The sequence below is a fragment of the Rhinopithecus roxellana genome, chromosome 16, assembly GCF_007565055.1.
Source record: "Rhinopithecus roxellana isolate Shanxi Qingling chromosome 16, ASM756505v1, whole genome shotgun sequence".
NCBI classification, from domain to species: domain Eukaryota; kingdom Metazoa; phylum Chordata; class Mammalia; order Primates; family Cercopithecidae; genus Rhinopithecus; species Rhinopithecus roxellana.
The window spans coordinates 50,457,767-50,477,200 of record NC_044564.1 but is presented as its reverse complement, the minus strand read 5'-3'; the positions used below and the strand labels follow the sequence as shown (position 1 = coordinate 50,477,200).

General features: G+C 46.5%; 1 protein-coding gene across 5 annotated transcripts in view; it reads left to right on the top strand.

Moving 5' to 3' along the window:
- Positions 1–19,434, top strand: part of FXN (frataxin) — a 41,192-nt gene continuing 21,758 nt past the window's right edge. For 3 of the 5 annotated variants that reach the window (XM_010362964.2, XM_030920361.1, XM_030920363.1), the window contains exons 1-3: positions 491–686; positions 11,324–11,421; positions 19,309–19,429. In XM_010362964.2, the coding sequence (XP_010361266.1) occupies positions 522–686; positions 11,324–11,421; positions 19,309–19,429 (384 nt within the window). In that variant the 5' untranslated portion in view covers positions 491–521. Of the gene's footprint in view, positions 687–1,350; positions 1,403–11,323; positions 11,422–19,308; positions 19,430–19,434 lie in introns of those variants that run through there. The other 2 variants (XM_010362963.2, XM_030920362.1) reach the window with 2 other exon arrangements.

Below are 19,434 nucleotides of genomic sequence, written 5' to 3'. Positions count from 1 at the left end.
TTTACAGGGCTTAACTCATTTTATCCTTACCACAATCCTATGAAGCAGGAACTTTTATAAACTGCATTTTATAAACAAGGCACAGAGAGGTTAATTAACTTGCCCGTTGGTCACACAGCTAGGAAGTGGGCAGAGTAGATTTACACAAGGCATCCGTCTCCTGGCCCCACATACCCAACTGCTGTAAACCCATACCGTCGGCCAAGCAGCCTCAATTCGTGCATGCACCCACTTCCCAGCAAGACAGAGCTCCCAAGTTCCTCCTGTTTAGAATTTTTGAAGCGGCGGGTCACCAGGCTGTAGTCTCCCTGGGGTCAGGGGTCCTGATTGCACTCCGTGCTTTGCACAAAGCAGGCTCTCCATTTTTGTTAAATGCATGAATAGTGCTAAGCTGGGAAGTTCTTCCTGAGGTCTAACCTCAGGCTGTTTCCCCACAGAAGAGTGCCTGCGGCCAGTGGCCACCAGGGGTCGCCGCAGCACCCCGCGCCGGAGGGCGGAGCGGGCGGCAGACCCGGAGCAGCATGTGGACTCTCGGGCGCCGCGCAGTCGCCGGCCTCCTGGCGTCCCCCAGCCCGGCCCAGGCCCAGAGCCTCACCCGGGCCCCGCGGCCGGCAGAGTTGGCCCCGCTCTGCAGCCGCCGGGACCTGCGCACTGGCATCGATGCGACCTGCACAACCCACCACGCCGTGAGTATCCGCGCCGGGAACAGCCGCGGGCCGCACGCCGCGCGCCGCACGCCTGCGTAGGGAGGCGCCGCGCACGCCGTGGACGCTCCGGGGACGCGCGCCGTTCTAGCTCACCCTGCTCGGTCTCAGAGCGGTCTGGCGGTCGCGGCCTTGCAACTCCCTTCTCTAGTTCTCCCGGTTGCATTTGCACTGGCTTCTGCTTTCCGATGGAAAAGGGGACATTTTGTCCTGCAGTGCGACTGCAGGGCACGGCACGGGCGAAGGCAGGGCAGGCTGGTGGAGGGGACCGGTTCCGAGGGGTCTGCGGCTGTCTCCATGCTTGTCACTTCTCAGCGATAACTTGTTTCAATAATATTAATAGGTGGTATCTGCTAGTATATACATACACATCATGTGTGTGTCTGTGTGTATCTATATATAACGTGTGTGTGTGTTTGCGCGCACGGGCGCGCACATACCTAATATTTTTAAGGGTGGATTTTTTTGAACGAAATGCTTTCCTGGAGCGAGGTGAAACTTTAGAGCTGCAGAGTAGCTAGAGCAGCAGGGACCCTGGCTTCTGGAAAATGACCCGACCTTTATTCCCAATTCAGCCCCACTCCACAGAGCTGTGTGACCTTGGGGGATCCCCAACCTCTCTGAGACGTGGCTTTGTTTTCTGTAGGGAGAAGATAAAGGTGACGCCCGTTTTGCGGACCTGGTGTGAGGATTAAATGGTAATAGCATAGATAAAGTCTTCAGAACTTCAAATTAGTTCCCCTTTCTTCCCTTGGGCATACAAAGAAATATCTGGCCCAGTTATGCCACGACTTGAAAGGAGGAAACCCAAAGAATGGCTGAGGGGATGAGGAAGATTCCTCAAGGGGAGGACGGGGTATTTAATGAGGGCCTTGAAGATGTCAAGAAAGTGGTGGAGGGTGTTCCACGAGGAGGGAACCGTCTGGGCAAAGGCAAGGAAGGCGGAAGGGGATCCCTTCTGAGTGGCTGGGCATGTATTAGGAGAGATGAAAGAGGCAGGCCAAGTCCAAGCCATGTTTGTGTTGCTCCCCGGAGTTTGTACTTTAGGCTTAAACTTCCCACTTACATGTGTTATTTGGCCCGCATTGTGTTTGAAGAAGCTTTGGGATTGGTTGCCAGTGCTTAAAAGTTGGGACTTAGAAAATGGATTTCCTGGCAGGGCGCGATGGCTCATGCCCATAATCCCAGCCCTTTGGGAGGCCTAGGCAGGTGGATCACCTGAGGTCAGGAGTTCAAGACTCGCCTGGCCAACATGGTGAAACACAGTCTCTACTGAAAAATACAAAAAAAAAAAAAAAAAAAAAAAAAAGAAGAAGAAGAAGAAGAAAAAGAAGAAAGAAAGAAATGTTAGCTGGGCGTGGTGTCGCACGCCTGTAATCCCAGCTACTCCGGAGGTTGAGGCAGGAGAATCACTTGAACCCGGGAGGCGAAGGTTGCATTGAGCCAGGATCGCCCACTGCACTCCAGCCTGGGTGACAGAGCAAGAATCCATCTCAAAAAATAATTATAATAAATAAAAATAAAAAATAAAATGGATTTCCCAGCATCTCTGGAAAAATAGGCAAGTGTGGCCATGATGGTCCTTAGACCCCCTCTAGGAAAGCAGACATTTATTACTTGGCTTCTGTGCTCTACCTGAGCTGCTGCGTATTGGGCTTCCATCCCTGGCTGTGTGGACAGCATGGGGTGTCAGCAAAGTTGTTGTTTTTTTTTTTGTTTTTTTTTTTGAGACGGAGTTTCCTTCTTATTGCCCAGGCTGGAGTGCAGTGGCTCAATCTCAGTTCACTGCAACCTCTGCCTCCCGGGTTCAAATGATTCTCCTGCCTCAGCCTCCTGAGTAGCTGGGATTATAGGCTAATTTTTTAGTAGAGATGGGTTTCTCCATGTTGGTCAGGCTGGTCTCGAACCCCCAACCTCAGGTGATCCGCCTGCCTTGCCCTTCCAAAGTGCTGGAATTACAGGTGTGAGCCACCGCATCCGGCAGTCAGCAGAGTTTTTAATTTAGGAGAATGACAAGAGGTGGTACAGTTTTTTGGATGGTACCTGGTAGCTGTTAAGGGCTGTTGACTGACAAACACACCCAACTTGGCGCTGGCGCCCAGGAGGTGGACACTGGGTTTATGGATAGATGGTTAGCAACCTCTGTCACCAGCTGGGCGTCTTTTTTCCGTACTGAATTAATCACATTTGTTTAACCTGTCTGTTATCTGCCTTGCACATCTTGGGTATTTGAGGAGTTGGGTGGATGGCAGTGGCAACTGGGGCCACCATCCTGTTTAATTATTTTAAAGCCCTGACTGTCCTGGATTGACCCTAAGGTCCCCTTGGTCTCCAAAATTCATCAGAAACTGAGTTCACTTGAAGGCCTCTTCCCCACCCTTTTCTCTATCCCTTACATCTACTTCTAGAGCAGCTGTTCAACAGAAACAGAATGGGAGCCACACACATAATTCTACATTTTCTAGTTAAAAAGAAAAAAAATCATTTTCAACAACATATTTATTCAACCTAGTACATACAAAATATTATCGTTCCAACATGTAATCAGTATTTTAAAAATCAGTAATGAGGCCAGGCACTGTGGCTTACTCCTGTAATCCCAGGAGTTTGGGAGGCTGAGGCTAGTGGATCATCTGAGATCTGGAGTTCAAGACCAGCCTGGCCAACATGGTGAAACCCCATCTCTACTAAAAATTAGCTTGGCATGGTGGTGGGTGCCTGTAGTTCCAGCTACTCGGGAGACTGAGGCATGAGAGTCACTTGAGCCCAGGAGGCGGAGGTTGCAGTGAGCCAAGATTTTGGGAGACTCTGTCACACACACACACACACACAAAAATCAGTAATAAGATACCTTACATACTCTTTCATACTCATATACTTCCAGCATATCTCAATTCACAATTTCCAAGTAAATGCTCGATCTCTATTTAGTTTTATAAAATTGACAATTGAAAATGATGGTTCACATAGTCAAGTTGTTCCAAACACACTTAAGTGTCTCCTAGGCCAGGTGTGGTCACTCACACCTGTAATCCCAGCACTTTGGGAGGCCGAGATGCGTGGATCATCTGAGGTCAGGAGTTTGAGACCAGCCTGGCCAACATGGTGAAACCCTGTCTCTACTAAAAATACAAAAATTAGCTGGGTGTGGTGGCGGGCGCCTGTAATCCCAGCTACTCGGGAGGCTGAGGCAGGATAATTGCTTGAACCTGGGAGGCGGAGGTTGCAGTGAGCTGAGATCACACCACTGCACTCCAGTCTGGGCGACAGAGCGAGACTCTGTCTCCAAAAAAAAAAAGAAAAAAAGTCTCTTTATAATGTTATTACTTTATTATCACCTCAAATAATTAAAATTAAATAAAGTCGAAAATCCAGGTCCTCAGTCCCATTGGCCACATTTCTAGTGCTCAGTAGCCACGGGGGCTGGTGACCACCACATGGGACAGCGTATTTAGTGCCTGATCATTGGTTCTCAGATCTGGCTACTTAGCAGAATCAAGAATCCACAGAAATGGCTTTTAAGAGCACAACCCCAGGCCGGGCGCGGTGGCTCAAGACTGTAATCCCAGCACTTTGGGAGGCCAAGGCGGGTGGATCACGAGGTCAGGAGATCGAGACCCTCCTGGCTAACACGGTGAAACCCCGTCTCTACTAAAAATACAAAAAACTAGCCAGGCACGGTGGCGGGCGCCTGTAGTCCCAGCTACTCGGAGGCTGAGGCGGGAGAATGGCGGAAACCCGGGAGGTGGAGCTTGCAGTGAGCCGAGATCGCGCCACTGCACTCCAGCCTGGGCGACACAGCGAGACTCCGTCTCAAAAAAAAAAAAATAGCACAACCCCAAAGTCCCCAGCCCTAACCTTACTTACCTGGAGGCTGGAAAGGACTCTGGCTCCACAAGGCAGCCTGTGTTTTTTGATTGAGGGATGTGACAGGGGCTGCGTCTTTAATGTTTCCTCTTAAATACTAGAGACAGCTTCGAGGAGGAGATGACTAGATGTGTTTTAGTCCATTTTCTGTTGCTTGTAACAGAATACCTGAAACTGGGCAATTTATATGGTAAAATAATGGTTTTTTTACTGCTCGGGAGGCTGAGAAGTCCAAGGTCCGGTCCCTTCTTGCTGGTGGGGACTTTGCAGAGTATTGAGGCAGCACGGAGCGTCATATGGTAAGGGGCTGACGGTGTTACCTCTTTTCTTTTCTTATAAAGCCTAACTAGTTTCACTCCCAGGATAACCCATTCATCTATGAATGGATTAATCCATTCTTGAGGGAAGAACCTTCATGACCCAGTCACCTCTTAAAGGCCCCACCTCTCAATACTGCCACATTGAGAATTAAGTTTCAACATGAGTTTCAGAGGTGACAGACATTCAAACCATAGCATGCTGCCTCTTAAATAACTCAGTAAGCTCCTGTGGCATCCACTTCTGCATGCCTTGGACAGCTTTTAGACATCTGTTTTCCTAGAGGGACAAGACCATCACCTGTGATCCTATGACCTTTTGGCTTTAGGCCTAACAAGCAAGTTATACCCTCACTCACTTTCAAATCATTTTTATTGTCTTGCAGACAATTTACACAAGTTTACACATAGAAAAGGATATATAAATATTTATACTGCTGCCATGCACCGTGGCTCATGCCTGTAATCCCAGCACTTTGGGAGGCCGAGGCAGGTGGATCACGAGGTCAGGAGATTGAGACCATCCTGGCTAACACGGTGAAACCCCATCTCTACTAAAAATGCAAAAGAAAAAATTAGCCGGGCATGGTGGTGGGCGCCTGTAGTCCCAGCTACTTGGGAGGCTGAGGCAGGAGAATGGCGTGAACCCAGGAGGCAGAGCTTGCAGTGAGCTTGCAGACGGCGCCACTGTACTCCAGCCTGGGCGACAGAACGAGACTCCGTCTCAGAAAAATAAATAAGTAAATATTTATACTGCTTAAAAACTAATAATAAATGCTATGGTCTGCATGTTTGTGTCACCTCACCTTTCATATGTTAAAACCTAATCACTGAAGTGATATTAGGAGGTGGGGCCCTTGGGAGGTGATGAGGTATGAGGGTGGAGCCCATATGACTGAGATTAGTGCCCTTCTAAAATAGCCCAGCGGAGCTTGTTCACCCTTACACAGTGACAAGGCATCATCTATGAACCAGGAAACTGGCCCTCCCCAGACATCAGAGCTGTTGGTGCATTGATCTTGGATTTCCCACCCTCCAGGACTCTGAGAAACACATTTCTATTGTTTATAAGCCACCCAGTGGCTGGTATTTTGTTATAGCATCCCAGACTAAGACAAATAACAAATACTTGTATCCCTGACACCAGGTTAAGGGATAGAATTTACTTGTTCCTCAGGAGGCCCTTGTCCTCACCCCATCACTGCCCCGTCCTCCCTAGAGGAATCTGCCAGCCCGAATTCTGTTAATCATACGCTCCTTTTCTTAGAGTTTGACGTCCTCTGTATCTCCCCCAATCCATGTATTGTTTATATACAAGGTGTTCTGCCGTATCTGTTCTGGTGTGGCTTGCCCCCTTTTGTTCAACACTGTTTTTGAGCGTCATCTGTATGGATGCATGCAGTTGTCATTTATTTGTTTTCACTGCTGGATAGTGTCCGGTTGGGTGAATATATCACACTCTATATCACTCTCTCCCCAGGCTCCTTTAGGTGACATTTGGTTGGTTGCAGTGTTCTGTTATGATGATGCTGCTGTGACTGTTCTTGTGCATGGACAGAAGTTCCTTTCAGGTGAATTTCTCAGAATGGAATTGCTGGGCAAAGGGCCAGCCAATAGTCAACTCGTTTGATGCCAAAAGTGGTTGTACCAGTTCATCCTCCCCCTGCGAGGCATGAGTCCTGATTCACTCTTCAAGTGCTGTGGTTTGACAGGGCCGGGGGCGACAAGGGGACACCTGGGAAGGAAAGCTGGGCTCTGTGCTGACCACCCAGGCCAGTCCTTACCAGGGGATGGGCAATGATTGGGTCAAGTGGTTCCTGACCCATGGGCCTGAGACTTTAGGCCCAGAAACTAGTATTTCCTCAAATGCATCCTGTGAGCTGGCACTGTGTGAGCAAGCACACACATCTGAAGACTCAAGCTAGGCAAGCCTACCATGACTTGTGGTCCAAGGGCTCATGGGTGACCTGGAGTTAGAGGGAGAGGTGGCCACCGGGTAGCTTTAGAAAGAACACTCATCCTGGCCAGGTGCAGTGGCTTACGCCTATAATCCCAGCACTTTGGGAGGCCAAGGTGGGTGGATCATGAGGTCAAGAGTAAGACCAGCCTGGCTGACATGGTGAAAACTCACCTCTACTAAAAATATAAAAATTAGCTGGGCATGGTAGCACATGCCTGTAATCCCAGCTACTCAGGAGGCTGAGGCAGGAGAATCGCTTGAACCCGGGAGGCAGAGGTTGCAATGAGCCGAGATCATGCCACTGCACTCCAGCCTAGGTGAAAAAGTGAGACTCTGTCTCAAAAAGAAAAAAGAAAAAGAAAGAAAACACTCATCCTATGACCTTGACCTCCAAGCTTGCCCTCCCTCAAGCAGAACAGAATGGAGCCTCCCTCAGGCAGAGGCCAATGTTTGCCTCTGACCTAGGTCTCCATGCTTTTGTTCAGAGCCTGAACACCCTCAGGCTCTGTACTTGGGGTATTTCTGTTCTCTTGTTTTATGATCATGGTTGTGAGGTTTGTTGTGAGTACCATGATCCCTTCCTTCAGAGGAGTAAACTGAGGTTCCAAAAGATTTAGCAGTTGTCCAAGGAATATTAAATTGACAAAAGCAGGTAGGATATAAAACAAGGAGTATTTGGCAATGGTTCTTTTTTATGATTAAAAACAGCCGAAGAAAGACTTCTACTTGTGCCTTTGAATGAGTAACCTACATTTGACCAAACCTCCCACCAATAACAACCATCAAATCTCTATTAAATTAAAAACACACACACACAAACAAAAACAGCTATTGTGAACGTATCAGCAACTAAGACAACTAAGGTTTGAGGGGCCAGGATCCTGGAGATTCGGGAACTTCCCTGAGGTGAGCCTGACATTCTCAGACACTTTTCCTTGGATGTTTTGAGCACTGCTCTGATTGCTGGGAAAACAGTTCCTTCCACTGTGCACACACTCTGGGGCCAGACAGCTTGGGTTCAGTCCCAGCTCTGCCACTTAATGTCGCTGTGTCTGTGTAAGCAAGTTACCCTTTGGTGCGTCAGTTTCCTCATCTGTAAAACACAATAGTTGATCCTGATTCGTTAAGATTCTGTACTTGTGAATTTGCCCACTTGCTAAAATCTGTTCCCCCAAAATCAGTACCCCTGGCCCTTTTGCAGTCATTTCAAAGATGTGTGCAGAGTGGCAAAAAAATGTGAGCTCCTCCAGGCTCATGTTCCCAGCCAAGGTTCGACAAAGTGCTGCCCTGCCTTCTTATTTCAGCTGTCATAGTGTAAAGAGTGTTCTTTTCACAGTCTGGTTAATGCCGTGTTTTTCACATTTTTATGCTTTTTTCTGGTGATTTCTCTGTTAAAATTGTCTCCAAGTGTAGTGCAAAGTTCAGCACGAGGAGGCTGTGATGTTCGTTACAGAGAAAATGCATGTGTTAGAGAAGCTTTGTCAGGCAGGAGTTAAGGTGCTGTTGTCCTGAGGTCAATTAATTTGTTGTTGTTGTTTGAGACAGGATCTCCCTCGTTGCCGAGGCTGTTGGAGTGCAATGGTGTAATCATAGCTCACTGCAGCCTCTACCTCTCTGGTTCAGCCTCCTGAGTAGCTGGGACTACAGGTGCACCCCACCACACCCAGATAATGTTTTTGATTTTTTTTTTTTTTTTTAGGTGGAATTTTGCTCATCGCCCAGGCTGGAGTGCAATGGTGTAATCTTGGCTCACTGCAACTTCCACCTCCCGGATTCAAGCAATTCTGCCTCAGCCTCCTGAGTAGCAGAGATTACAGGCACATGCTATCACACCTCGCTAATTTTTGTGTTTTTAGTAGAGACGGGGTTTCACCATGTTGGCCAGGCTAGTCTTGAACTCCTGACCTCAGGTGATCCACCCACCTCTTCCTCCCAAAGTGCAGGGATTATAGGCATGAGCCACAACGCCCAGCCTCATGTTTTTTATTTTTCAAGTTGAAATAGGTCTCTCTATGTTGCCCAGGCTGGTCTCAAATTCTTTAGCTCAGGTAATCCTCCCACCTTGGCTTCCCAAAGTGCGGGCATTACAGGTGTGAGCTACCATGCCCAGCCAAGATCAGTGTTAATGAATCAACTATATATTTCATAAGGTGTCTTTAAACAGAAATAAGGTTATATATTGATCGATTGGTAACAATGTTGTGACCAGCAGCTTAGGAGGACCTAGCCTTGTATTTCTCCTATAAATAATTTGCTTGTTGAGTGTTTGTGGCAACTTTGTAGCACATAACTGTTGAGAATAAGGATTGTAATAAGAGTACCTCCCTCACAGGATTGTAATGAAGACTGAGTCCATTTATGTAAAGGCTGAGAGCAGTGTCAAGCAGATGGTGAACACTCTAGAATGTGCGATAGCTCTAACAGTGGTTATCATGGCTGCCCTCTCACTTCTTCAGAGCCATGTGTTTCTAAGGTCTGCACTCTGCCCTAACCTCCCACTCCACTGTCCACCAGCCCGTTTCCTCCTCCACTCACTTCCCAGCCCTGTGCCTTCTGCCTTCCCTTTTCTGAGTTTGCTAAGGGCACTGCTGGCTCAAGAGTAGTAACAGTCTCTCACCTCTTCTCTCCATGGCAACCAGTGACCTTTGGAGAATGTAAATCTTATCTCCAATCTCTTAAAGCCCTTCAGTGCCTTCCCAGGATGAGGTCCAGCTAAGGTCCTTGGCAAGACCCAGGCCAACCCCGCCTCCCTCCATCAGCTCCCCTGCATCTCTCCACTCCAGCTGCACCACTCTTGTACCCCACTGGCTCTTGTCTGATTATTTCCTTCATCTCCCCAGCTGGTCAGCAGAGCTGGTGGTAATCAACTCAGACCCTGTCGCCTGGATGCTCAGCAGTTAGGGACTAAAAAAAAATCAATAGGTCACATTCTCTCCTGCAGATCTTGCTAATAAGATCTGTCAGACAGCAGTCAGCAGTCAGAGCCAATCTTCTGGACTTCAGCAGGCTTCTGCCTCTTGCTATTTCCTGTTGCTTCTCTTAGTGACCTTTTAAGAGCATTGTGGATGCCTCCCAGCCTCCTGCTAACCATTCTGTAACCTGAACAGCCTGCAGTAGCCCTGCCCTGCAGAACTTCCTGATGTGATGGAAATGCTGTGTCTGCACCACTAGCCACATGTGGCCACAGGATTCTTGAAACTGGTGGTGCAGTTGAGGAGCTGACTTTATTTTACCTCATTAAATTTAAATGTAAATAGCTACATGTGGCTTATTGGCTAGCCTATTGGACAACACGGGCTTAGAGAGACACAGAGAGACCTCACTGTAATGCACTAAAAGGTAAAAAAAAAAATCCTAAGAAATATTCCTAAAAAACTTTAACATAGGGCCGTGTGCAGTGGCTCATGCCTGTAATCCCAGCACTTTGGGAAGCTGAGGAGGGCAGATCACTTGAGGCCAGGAGTTCAAGACCAGCCTGGCCAACATGGTGAAACCCCGTCTCCACTAAAAATACAAAAAATCGGGTGTGGTGGCGGGCGCCTGTAGTCCCAGCTACACAGGAGGCTGAGGCACGAGAATCACTCGAACCTGGGAGGCCGGGGTTACAGTGAGCCAAGATCGCGCCACTGCACCCCATCCTGGGGTGACAGAGTGAGACTTCATCTCAAAAACAAAAAACAAAAAACAAACAAACAAAAAAAAACACTTTAGCATGATTATGTAACCAAAATGCAGGTTAGTTGTTCACCGGATGCAGAGTCCAATTAACAACAGCAAGGCCTGGTACCAAAAAAAAAGTGAATTTATTCTGAAACTAGCTTGGGTAAAGGGTACAAAGCGTCCTGCCTTTCTTTAAAAGTGCTGCTTCCCCTTTGAAGCAGAAGGTGGACACTTTTACAAGGTAAGGGGGGAAGTGTGCAAGGGCAAGTAGGGGGGTCCCTCTGCTAGTTCTGTGCCTACTCTACAGGACAGTTGACTTGGCACCTTCCTGGTTAGAAATAAGCTGTAGCAGTGGCCAAGTGGGCCCGCTTTCGATATGCCCTCCCAGAGAAAGAGAGTCCTGAAGCAACCCCCGAGGGTGGAAGTTCCAGGCCACCACCCACTGGAGGTGAAAGTTCTGTGGTGGGTTTGCTTTGGTCTGCAAATCTGCTGTCAAGCGAAGGAGAGATCTGTGCTCTGGAAGAGCACACAGTTAGAAAAGCTTGCCCTGCAGGGAATGTGTGGTGAGGGGGAGGTGAAAGGTTATATTTGCATTTCTGAAGGGCTAAGTAGGAAACCGGCGAACCAGGGGAGAGGAGAAGAGAAGAGAGGAGATTTTTTTTTTTAAGAAAAGTAACATATTCTCTTTTTCTTAGAAAAAGTGGAGCACCCGGTTATAGGCACTCTTGAATGTAGAAGTAGCAATATATAAATTATGCATTAATGGGTTATAATTCACTGAAAATAGTAATGTACTTCTTAACTTTGGCTTTCAGAGTTCGAACCTCCATGGCCTCAGCCAGATTTGGAATGTCAAAAAGCAGAGTGTCTATTTGATGAATTTGAGGAAATCGGGAACTTTGGGCCACCCAGGGTAAGATAAAACACCTTCCACTTCATAGGTATCTTCCTCCCTCCTTCCCTCCCTCTCCCATTAGAACCTGGTTTTCTTCCTGAGCAGCAACAATCTTAGGCATCTTTCCGTGTGACTGAGTATCCACCACATTCTTTTTAATGAAATAGTATTAGACCGTATGGATGCGACATAACCCATTTAACCCATCCCCTATTGTTGGACATTCAGGTTGTTTCCAGAGTTTCAATAGTATTTTATTCAATATCCTAATAGTTAGGGCAAGCCATGCTGCTATCACAAATAGACCCAAATATTTAATGGCTCAAACCGATAATATTTGTGTCCTCCTCTCTGGGCAGTACAAGGTTGGCATGCCTTGTTAAGTGAATTAGGAACTACACTCATTCCAGCTTCCAGTTTGGTCCTTATCTGTCAGTGCCTTACTGTCTTCTGCATTGTTGAGTCTCATTCTCTTTATCCAAGTTCCATTTGCCAGAAAGGGCTAGAAGCACAGAAGGGCTGGAAGTGGCATTTGTTCCTCACTCGCATTCTGGTGGGAAGAACTTAGTGGCGTGGACTTTGCTAACTGTAAGGGAGGCTGGGAAATATAGTCCAGCGAGTGCCCTGGAAGAAGCCAGCACTGCATTCCCCATGGAAAGCTATCAGGCATGGCTACAGTCTACCCCCTGCCAACCAGTATCTGCATGAACCCTCCTTCCACACTCAGATGCATTTATCCCCAGCCCCAAGAGAGCCAACCGATGCCCATGTGGTCACCACAGCCACCTCCAAGTCCGAGATTTCCAGGTGACATGCAGTCTCCTCTCTGTCAGCTTTAGTAATGGCTTCTTCAAAACCTACACACAGACACAGACACACATGATGGAGAGGGGCAGGATAACTGCAGCCGTAACTCCATTCAGAAAAGAGGCACAGTGCTGACCACCCGCAGCCCTGGAGACTTGCTGGGCAGCACTGGGTCAACCTTTACCCTGGCAGAGGAGCATGTTCCTCCACAAATCCCTGCTTCAGCTTCCTGGGGGGGCTCCTCCTTCTCCTCCTTGTCTGTTATTTTCCTTGGCCACCGGGGAGGCAGGCAGTGGGAAGTGTGCCCTCCTCAGGGGTGAGCAGCCTTCACAGCCCACTTCCTGCTGATAACAGTTTGGGGTTCCACAGGCTGTTTTAAGACTCCAATCAGCTAATTCAGGCCAGACTCACTTTTTTTTTCTCTCTCTCTCTCTGTTTTTGTTTTTTGTTTTTTGTTTTTTGTTTTTAATGAAATCACACCCTGTGACCCAGGCTGGAGTGCAGTGGTGCAATCTCGGCTCACTGCAGCCTCTACCTCCTGGGTTCAAGCAGTTCTCCTGCCTCAGCCTCCTAAGTAGCTGGGACTATAGGCATGCAGTGCCATACCTTGCTAATTTTTGTATTTTTAGTAAAGACGGGGTTTCACCATGTTGGCCAAGCTAGTCTCAAATTCCTGACCTCGGGTCATCCACCCACCTTGGCCTCCCAAAGTCCTGGGATTACAGGCATGAGCCACTGCGCCCGACCCAGACTCATTTTTCTTTGAGAGTAGGCTTTTCCCAAAAGTAGGCTTCTGATCTATTCACTTTCAGGCAGTCCTATGTGCCAGGAACCACATCCAAATTTCCTCCCTGGATGGGAGCCTCAGGCTGCCTTATCTCCTTGCATGCCCCCATGCCCAGCTCTCTCAGCCTAAGGGCAGGTACCTTGAGGTCATGTTAAACAATGAGACTGGAGACCAGCAATGCCCTCAGCCTGTCTTTTGCAGCTGGACTGGGTCTCTTGTTTTGGCTCAATGGGAAGCCTTTGCTGTTCAAAGCCTTAGCTTCTCTGGCTGAGTGCAGTGGCTCACGCCTGTAATCCCAGCACTTTGGGAGGCCGAGGCGAGCGATCACCTGAGGCCAGGAGTTCAAGACCAGCCTGGCAAACATGGTGAAACCCTGTCTCTACTAAAAATACAAAAAATTAGCCGGACGTGGTGGCGGACACCTGTAATGCCAGCTACTTGGGAGCCTGAGGCAGGAGAATCCCTTGAACCTGGGAGACAGAGACTGCAGTGAGCCGAGATCATGCCACTGCACTCCAGCCTGGGTAACAGAGCAAAACTCCATCTCAAAAGAAGAAGAAGAAGAAAAGCCTTAGATTCTCCCTTTGACTTTCCACATTTGTGCAGCCTTTTATCTCCAATGCTCCATTTCATTCCATCTGCTGGCTTACTCTTTTCTTGTCACATCTACTAAAAACAACAAGAAGCCACCCATATTCAGGAACATTTTAACTGTCCCCAGAGCTATATGCTCAGTAGGCTTACAGTTGGCCCTCCAGGTTATCTGAGACTCAGATTTCCAGAGGGCTTTGCATGGCTCACAAGGTCTGAAGAGCCTCTGAGCCTCCCAGCCTGCGGTGTCTGTTCATTGACTTTGCCACAGTCTCAAAGGGGCACAGCATGCTGCATGTTTGAGTTTTTTGCTTTGGTGGCATCCATTTCCAGCCTCGGCTTCCAGCATTCCTCCCCCAACAGACTCTCTGTCGCTTTCTCCTTACTCCTTCTGGCAGTCCTGGGAGGTTGCATAGGGCCCTTGCAGGATGCCCCAAGTCCAGCTCCCTCTGCCCTCTGGGAAGCACACCCTTGACCTGCCATGTATAGGAAGACAGCCCACTTCTGCCAGGGTCCAACTCTCTGCTGGCAGGTAGCACCTTCCAACCTCTGCACTTTGGACTTTATAACTGTCAGGTATAAAGTCGGTTGTGTCTTTATGTTTCTCAAATTCTTCAAGACACGAGTCAACCAATCTCTCCTACCCATTCTTTCCAGCTTACTCTCAAAACACACCCTATCTGTCCAGCTCACTCTCAAAACACACTCTGTCAGACCAACCACTCCTTTTAAAGGACATCTCCTCACCAACCCAGTCAGGTAGCCTTCCCCACGTTGTATCCTGGAAGTGGGTGATGGACTGGTTGGGGAAGAGGGTCATATGGCAAATCTGTATGTCTTACAGTAATTGTCTAGCAGTCCCCGGTATCTTACTTGAGGCCCCTTGGAAACTTTCAGATAGTGGAGTTGTCTGTTACATATCTTATAACCTACAGATATTAATATATCCTCACAGGGGCACAAAAGCTCTTACAAGGATGTTTATTATAATAATACTTTTATTGTTATAATTTACATGCCATAAAACTCACCACTTTAAAATGTATAACGCAAGCGTTTTTAGTATATTCACAAGGTTGTGCAGCTATCACCACTATCTAATTCCGGAACATTTTCATTACTCCAGAAGGAAACCCTATTCGTGTTAGCAGTCACTCCCCCATTCCGCCTTTCCCTAAAACCCAGCAATCACTAATCTACTTTCTGTCTCTGTGGATTTAAAGTAATTTTAAATTTGAAAAACAGCATCTGTAAGGAAATGTGTCCAGTCACAAGCATACAGCTTGATGAATTTGCAAAAAATTGAACAGTCCCGTGAACATACCCTGTAAGCTCAAGACATAGAATGTTGCCAGCCGCTGCAAGCAAACTGCCTGCTCACTTCTAGCCATTAACCCCTCCTTCTCTTCCTTCTAGTCATTAACCCCTCAGAGTTTAACTATTCTGATTACTTATAGCATAGGTTAGTTCTGCCTGTTTTTTCACTTTATATAAACTGTCTCATTAAGTATAAACAGTTTGTGTATACTTGTATATTTCTATCACAATGTTTGTGAGATTCATCCATACTGTTCCTATAGACAATTCTATTTTGCAGTGTAGTATTCCATTGTATGAATATACCATAATTTATTTATCTATGGTATTACAAAGGAGTACTTGGACAGTTTCCAGTTTGGGGCTATAGGATAGTTATGATACAAATATTTTAGTATAGTACATGTCTTTTGGTGAACCTGGGCACACATTTCTGTTGGGTATAGCCCCTAAGAGTGGAATTGATGGGTCATAGCATGTAAATGCATTCAACTTTAGTAGATACTGTCCAACAGTTTTCCAAAGTGATTGTCCAACTCACTTGCCTATCAGCAGTATCTGAAAAGTCTAGTTGCTTCTTTTCTTGGCCAATTCTTTTTTCTTTTATTTAATTTTACTGTAAAGACAGGGTTTCACTTTGTCACCCAGGATGGAATGCAATGGCGCGATCACAGCCCACTGCAGCCTTGACCTGCCGGGCTCGGGTGATCCCTCCCACCTCAGGCTCCTGAGGAGCTAGAACTACCGGCACGTGCCACACCCAGCTAATTTTTTAAATTTTTTTGTAGAGATGGGGTCTCTACATTGTCTCAGACTCCTGGATTCAAGTGATCCTTCTCCCTTGGCCTCCCAAAGTTCTGGTATTACAGGCACGAGCCACTGCACCCAGCCCATGGCCAGCTCTTGATACGATCTGTCTCTTTCTTTTCTTTTCTTTTTTAATGTGAGAAGTGTTAAATAATCTTTTTTTGATATTACACATAAATCACACTAAAATGTCTTTCAGTAAGTAAAATGAACCATTTTAGATACAGAAAATTCTGATTGGATTGGCACAGTTAAGGCCAAAAATATAAAGTTGACATTGCTACTTTATCTTCAGCCCTTGCCTTTAAGAGGCAAATGAACACAAAATACAGGTGAATCTTGCTTGGTTCTGAGATAGTGAAGGAATTTCCTCCAGTATTTAAATATATTTACATAACCAGTTACATAAATCTAAATATTAAAAAGATCTCCAATAGATTTTAAGATGGCATTCACCATCTTTGTGAAAAGTTGAACATTACTAATGAAAGCTGATCATATCTTTAGAAGGAATAAACAATGATAGCATTTACTGAGAGTAACTTGGGTTTTTTTTGCGTTTTTTTTTTTTGGTTTTGTTTTGTTTTTTTGTTTTGAGATAGAGTTTTGCTCTTGTTGCCCAGGCTAGAGTGCAGTGGCGCCACCTCAGCTCACTGCAACCTCCGCCCCCTGGATTCAAGCGATTCTCCTGCCTCAGCCTCCCAAGTAGCTGGGATTACAGGTTCGCCCCACCATGCCCAGCTAATTTGTATATTTTTAGTAGAGGCGAGGGTTCACTATGTTGGCAAGACTGGTCTCGAACTCCTGACCTCAGGTGATCCACCTGCCTCAGCCTCCCAAAATGCTGGGATTACAGGTATGAACCACCAAGCCCAGCCTTTTTTTTTTCTTTCTTTCTTTTTTTGAGACGGAGTCTCACTCTGTCACCCAGGCTGGAGTGCAGTGGCGCAATCTCAGCTCACTGCAACCTCCGCCTCCGGGGTTTCAGCGATTCTCCTGTCTCAGCCTCCCAAGTAGCTGGAGACTATCGGCGTGCACTACAAGCCCAGCTAATTTTTGTATTTTTAGTAGAGACAGGGTTTCACCATATTGTTCAGGCTGGTCTTGAACTTCTCACCTCAGGTGATCCGCCTGCCTCAGCCTCCCAGAGTGCTGGGATTACAGGCGTGAGCCACCGCACCGAGCCCAGAATTACCATTAAAATTCAAAACACCAAACATACTCATTTAACCACAAGCCAGTCTTAGTTAAATCAGGACTGCCCAACAAACATATTCTGTCAGTCATTCATGATCTGAATTCTGGTTTATGAGGTCTGTTAAATGATGGTACACATAAAAGGGTCATAAGACATTTCTCTTTTGTAATAAATAAGGCAGTGGACAATTATTATTCATTAGTAGCTTTTTTGAGATAAGCTACCAAGTCTGTGTTTTCTGCCTTCTTCTTAATGCCGGCAAAGATCATTTTTGTTCAAGGGATGTACTTCTTGGGATTCTCCAAATACTCCATCAGTGTATCCTCTCCCCAGGTGATACCTTTGTTCTTACTGGCGTCTGTGTAAGGGAATCCAATGGCCTGACCTGTCTTCTGCCCAAAAAGACCATGGAGATTTGGCTCAGTTTTGTGCTTGCCCCCTTTTCCATAGTGTGGCACTGGGCATACTTCTGAACAAAAATCTTTCCCAGCATCACCCGCATTAAATTCTCTCTTTCATCACTGGTGCTACGAGGGTTCCCACCCTTCTACATTTTAACCATTCTGGTGGCATCTCACTGTGATTTTTTAATTTCCATTTTCCTGAAGATTAACAAAGTTGAACACCTTTTTATGTGTTCATTGGGCATTTGGAGATCTTTTATTTATGAAATCTATTCAAGTATTTTGCCCATTTTTTTCTGTTGATTTTTCTTTTTCTTATTTATTTGTAGGTCTTCTTTTTTTTTTTCCTTTGAGACAGAGTCTCACTCACTCTGTCACCTGGGGTAGAGTAGAGGGGGCAGTGGGGCGATCTCAGCTCACTGCAACCTCTGCCTCCCGGGTTCAAGTGATTCTCCTGCCTCAGGCCCCCGAGTAGCTGGGATTACAGGCACCTGCCACCATGCCCGGCTAATTTTTGTATTTTTAGTAGAGATGGAGTTTCACCATGTTGGCCAGGCTGATCTCGAACTCCTGACCTCAAGTGATCCACTCACCTCATCCATCCAAAGTGCCGGGATTACAGGCATAAGCCACTGCGCCCAGCCGGTGTTCTTTGTATATTCTGGATGAATCATTTTTCAGATGTATGTAATATGAATATTTTCTCCCACTTTGTGATTTGCCCAACAAAATTTTGGGCAAAAGCAAAATTTTAATAACAAAAGCAATGAAGCATCCTTCATGTCCAGCTAAAGAGGACTGGATAAATAACATAAAATTAAATATTATAAAAATCCATAGGTGCTAATATAGAACAATTTCTAAGGCATAATTAAGTGAGAAAATGCAAATTTCTAAGACATAATTAAGTGAAAAAATGCAAAATGCTTCATTTGTATATTAAAAAGAATATGCAGATAGAAGTATACAGAAAAGACTTTTTTTTTTTTTTCCGAGACAGCCTTGCTCTGTCACCCAGGCTGGAGTAGAGTGGCACGATATCAGCCCACTGCAACTTCTGCCTCCTGGTTTCAAGCAATTCTTGTGCCTCACCATCACGAGTAGCTGGAACTACAAGGTCACGCCACCACACCCAGCTAATTTGTTATTATTATTATTATTATACTGTAAGTTCTGTGATACATGTGCAGAATGTGCAGGATTATTACATAGATATACGTGTGCCATGGTGGTTTGCTGCACCCATCAACCCGTCGTCTAGGCTTTAAGCCTCTCATGCATTAGATATTTGTCCTAATGCTCTCCCTCCCCTTGCCCCCCTTCCCCCGACAGGCCCCAGTGTATGATGTTCCCCTCCCTGTGTCCATGTGTTCTCATTGTTCAACTCCCACTTATGAGTGAGAACATGTGGTGTTTGGTTTTCTGTTCATGTGTTAGTTTGCTGAGAATGATGATTTCCAGCTTCATCCATGTCCCTGCAAAGGACATGATAATTTTTGTATTTTTAATAGATACGGGGTTTCGCCATATTGACCTGGCTAGTTTCGAACTCCTGACCTCAGGTGAGCCACCCACCTCGGCCTTCCAAAGTGCTGGGATTACAGGCATGAGCCACCGTGCCACCTGGCCCAGAAAGGACTATTATTTGTAGTTGCTTCTGGGAATGGGGTCTGCCTGCTTCTTTCTGTAACCCCTTCTGTGCTGTTTAAATTTTTACTTCGGGCCAGGCATGGTGCCTCACACCTATAATCCTAACATTTCGAGAGGCCGAGGCACGTGGCTCACTTGATATCAGGAGTTTAGAGCAGACGCTACACTCCAGCCTGGGTGACAGAGTGAGACTCCGTCTCAAAAAAAAAAAAGGACAAACTTTTACTTTGTACATGTTACTTTCATCAGTTTAATGAACTTAAATAACAAGTGTGTAAATTTGGTATTAGTAAAATGGAAGCGTTTGGTAATCGTGTGTTTTGGGTTTTGTGTTTCCCCTGCAGCTCTCTAGATGACACCACCTATGAAAGACTAGCAGAGGAAACGCTGGACTCTTTAGCAGAGTTTTTTGAAGACCTTGCAGACAAGCCATACACCTTTGAGGACTATGATGTTTCCTTTGGGGTACC